Here is a 3,827-nt window from a genome sequence, read left to right as displayed (position 1 = left end):
TTGAACGTACGTAAAGAGGGCGGCCAAATTCACCGGTGACTGCGTGAAGCCGTACTTACTGTACAGTGTTTATATAAGTCTATTAAAAACTCTGCTAAGAGGTCATTAAAAATCGCTCATTTCACTGAGCCTAAATGCTCCAATTAAGTTAGAGCCTATTAGAAATGAATGATAGTTCTAACCTATTAGAACTGGAACCTGTTAGCCAGTTACCCACTGTCTACCAGGGCCGGAGGGCTGACACCTGAAGGCCTGTGAAAATGACTCCATGATAGTTCTTATTTACTTACTAATTCACAAGTTGTATAAAACTTGTGACACTGCCACACTACGTGCGATTGAGAACTGAGTAATAAAAGTTGTAGTAACAACAGCAGAAGTGTCGACTACTGGTCAAATAGGACTAAGTTCTCTTGGTACTTACGGTCTCCAGTCCTATTGTATGTCATCATAACTTAATCATTAAGATTTGGGTTCTATCATAATGGGCTCCAGTCTTAAGGGGGCCCTGACCCCAAGAAGCCCCATTCACCTCATGGGCATATATCCTAATGCTTACACTTAGATAGGTTAATCTGCAGCCCAATAAGACTGGGACCCATTTGACCTGTAACTAAAGCAGCAGTAAGAGGAACAGCAGGGAAAGTAACAAGCAACATAAGGTCAAGGCACAACTGCTCACGCCCTTGGAGGAGACAACAACAACCTACCTTGTATGACTGACTGTATCTTCTCGGGCCCAGCTAAACCCTGGACCCGGATCCATATTTTCATCATTACGAGAAAAACAGCGACAGAACAGGAGACAGCACAAGAGGCACCACCTCCAACAAGTGCAGTATCAACATTAGGATTGCTAATTCAAATAAAATGTTTATTTCATTCACCCCAATTCTAAAGACCCCAGAATACGATGCGTATCAAAAGAGAACATTCAGAGCAGGTAAATAATAAGACACAACGCCAAAGTTGACTAAAATATACGGTAATGATAAGCCTCCCCTGCTACCCTACCTCCTTTACTGATTTTCTCGTGTAAAAGAAACATACTAACTTAAATACCAAATATATTATTCCATCAGTTAATGATGGGTATTACAAGGTATCTATACGAAGAGACGACAAGTTTGGTCGATATATTAAGGAACAACAAGAATATATTGCAAAATTTGGTGATTTTCCGTAAACATTGACACTTGCTGAATCAACACAATAGCATCAATTTCACAAGTGTTTCCATACCGCCGTGCAGGTTGTTCCACGGCATCACTCTGCATATTGGTCCAAGTATAAACGGATAAGAGACTCAAAACACGAATTGCATGACAAAATTTGATCTTCAACTTCTTTAAAATTTACAAACAAAGAAATAAAACAAGGTTTCGGATTTTGTTTCCTCAAAATACGAGAGAAAATGGAACAAGGACATGGGCATATTGGCCTATGGAACTTGTCAACCTAACTTGAAGTCAGCTGGACCAGAAATCACTGGAATGGAAAGATGAATAGAAGAAATAAATAAAAGCATAAATAATGCCTCTTCTTTATGGCTGTCATAATTAGCAATAATGACAACTACTTGAACAGAAAAAAGCAACACCAGTGGCAGTAAGAACATTCCTAATAATAATAACAACACAAAACTCCACAACAGAACCATCACAAGCAATAATTAGAATGCACTTAAGCTAGGTGCCAACTCATGCTGCGTGGTGCCTTTTTCAAAGTAATGACCTTGATCTTTGACCTTTTCGCCCCAAATTTCCAGTAGGGTGGTGCCTTTTTCAGTTAATACCTCGACCTTTGACCTCTCGGGCTGTCATACTGATTTATATATATGTATGTATAAACATTAAATATTCGTCCTTGACTTATATTGCCCACAAATAATTGTTTACAGACAAAGCGCGCCAGATACAAACTGCGCTGAACACCCGACTCACACGAACACGTCAGAGATAGTAACGACAGAGCAGGCAACAGTCACAGTAAAGACAACAGAACCAGTTAACACCAAAAACAACAGAAGCAGCAACAGTAACAAAAATAACAGTCCAAGTAACAGCAGCACCGTCAACGCCTCAGCTCCGGAAACTTAATACCAAATCTGGGCTCCGAGTCGCGTATCAGTCACAAAAAACTCCCGAGTGAGTCTAGCTTACGTCTGCCGCCCCCACTGTTGCTGTTGGTGCCCCACTGTTGCTGTTGGTGCCCCACTGTTGCTGTTGGTGCCCCACTGTTGCTGTTGGTGCCCCACTGTTGCTGTTGGTGCCCCACTGTTGCTGTTGGTGCCCCACTGCTGCTGTTGGTGCCCCACTGCTGCTGCTGGTGCCCCCCTGCTGTTGGTGCCCCACTGCTGCTGTTGGTGCCCACGTTGGTGCCCCACTGCTGCTGTTGCTGTGCCCCACTGCTGCTGCTGGTGCCCCACGGTGCCCCACTTGCTGGTGCCCCACTGGCTGCCCCACTGTTGCTGCTGGTGCCCCACCAGCTGCTGCTGGTGCCCCACTGGTGCCCCACTGTTGCTGTTGGTGCCCCACTGTTGCTGCTGGTGCCCCACTGTTACTGTTGATGCCACTGTTACTATTGGTACCTCACTGTTATTACTGTTGGTGCCACTGTTGTTGTTGTGTCACTGTTATTACTGTTCGTGCCACTGTTGTTGTGTCACTGTTATTATTGTTGGTGCCACTGTTGTTGTGTCACTGTTATTACTGTTGGTGCCACTGTTGTTGTGTCACTGTTATTATTGTTGGTGCCACTGTTGTTGTGTCACTGTTATTACTGTTGGTGCCACCGTTGTTGTGTCACTGTTGCTGTTGTTGGTGCCATTGTTGCTGTTGTTGGTGCCAATGTTGCTGCTGATGATGGCACTATTAATATTGTTGGTGCCATTGATACTAGGAGGTATCATTGTAAATATATGTTGTTGTTTATGACATCATTGCTGTTGCTGGTACCACTGGTCAGTAGTACCACTGTTGCTGGGGTGCAGGTTGTAGGGCGTGGCTGAACCTACCTTCCGTATCCTTCCTGGAACCTGTGAGAAAGCCCCCAGGACCTGTCCCTCTCAGAGTACCGGTAACTGTTCGGGGAATACCGGCTGTAAATGTCTTAAAATACCTGGAATTACCGACTGTAATACAGTAAATTTCATTTTACGATCCACCACTGGAAAAATACAGAAATATTCCATGACAAGCTCAGACGATTGCTGTAATCTCTTATTAATTCGTAATAGAAGAGAGTACTGTATACGTTTAACGATTAATATAATGTACTGTTTATATGACTGTTGTGTTAAATATGTATATTCATAAAAACAACGCCGTAAACTCATTAGACTTGAAGAGTCGTACATTACAAAGACAAGGATTTGCATACGAACATAGTCATTACATACACTCATATATTCACGTACATGGATATGTGTGAAGTACCAAAAGCGTGTAAATACAAAAACGCACACACACACACACGTAATCTTGAAATATACCCGGTTCCCTATAATTAACTACACACTACTTAATTCAGGATCCTTCAAGCCAACTCACTCCCCTCTCCCGTCTCATTACAATACACTCCGGAATCACTTCACCGTTTACTTCAGCCTTATAAGATCTTAACCTATTTATGTAGTTAAGTGAGCACCTAATCAGTCTGTATCATCAACCTCAAGTTCCTGTTCTGGGTCCGGATTCACAATGGTCATGTGAGAGAAGATGTCTAGTTAAGGTAGACAAGAAACAAACAGTAACAAGGAAAATGGAACAGACATTATTGGAGTGAGAGGTTGAAGACGCAGAGTTGTGTCAAACGGAGGAAGTAGA

General features: G+C 42.9%; 1 protein-coding gene across 1 annotated transcript; it reads right to left on the bottom strand.

Moving 5' to 3' along the window:
* Window positions 1–2,130: 2,130 nt before the first annotated feature.
* LOC121855281 (mucin-21-like) lies at window positions 2,131–2,911 on the bottom strand. Its single transcript, XM_042350163.1, has 2 exons — window positions 2,783–2,911; window positions 2,131–2,556 (listed from the first exon to the last, which is right to left on the bottom strand). The coding sequence occupies exons 1-2, from the start codon at window positions 2,909–2,911 to the stop codon at window positions 2,131–2,133; spliced, it is 555 nt and encodes a 184-aa protein (XP_042206097.1).
* Between the last annotated feature and the right edge of the window lie 916 nt (window positions 2,912–3,827).

Source organism: Homarus americanus, unplaced genomic scaffold, assembly GCF_018991925.1.
Source record: "Homarus americanus isolate GMGI-L3 unplaced genomic scaffold, GMGI_Hamer_2.0 scaffold16963, whole genome shotgun sequence".
Taxonomy (NCBI): domain Eukaryota; kingdom Metazoa; phylum Arthropoda; class Malacostraca; order Decapoda; family Nephropidae; genus Homarus; species Homarus americanus.
Note: the sequence above shows the minus strand (reverse complement) of the source record. Positions and strands in the feature narration are given on the sequence as shown.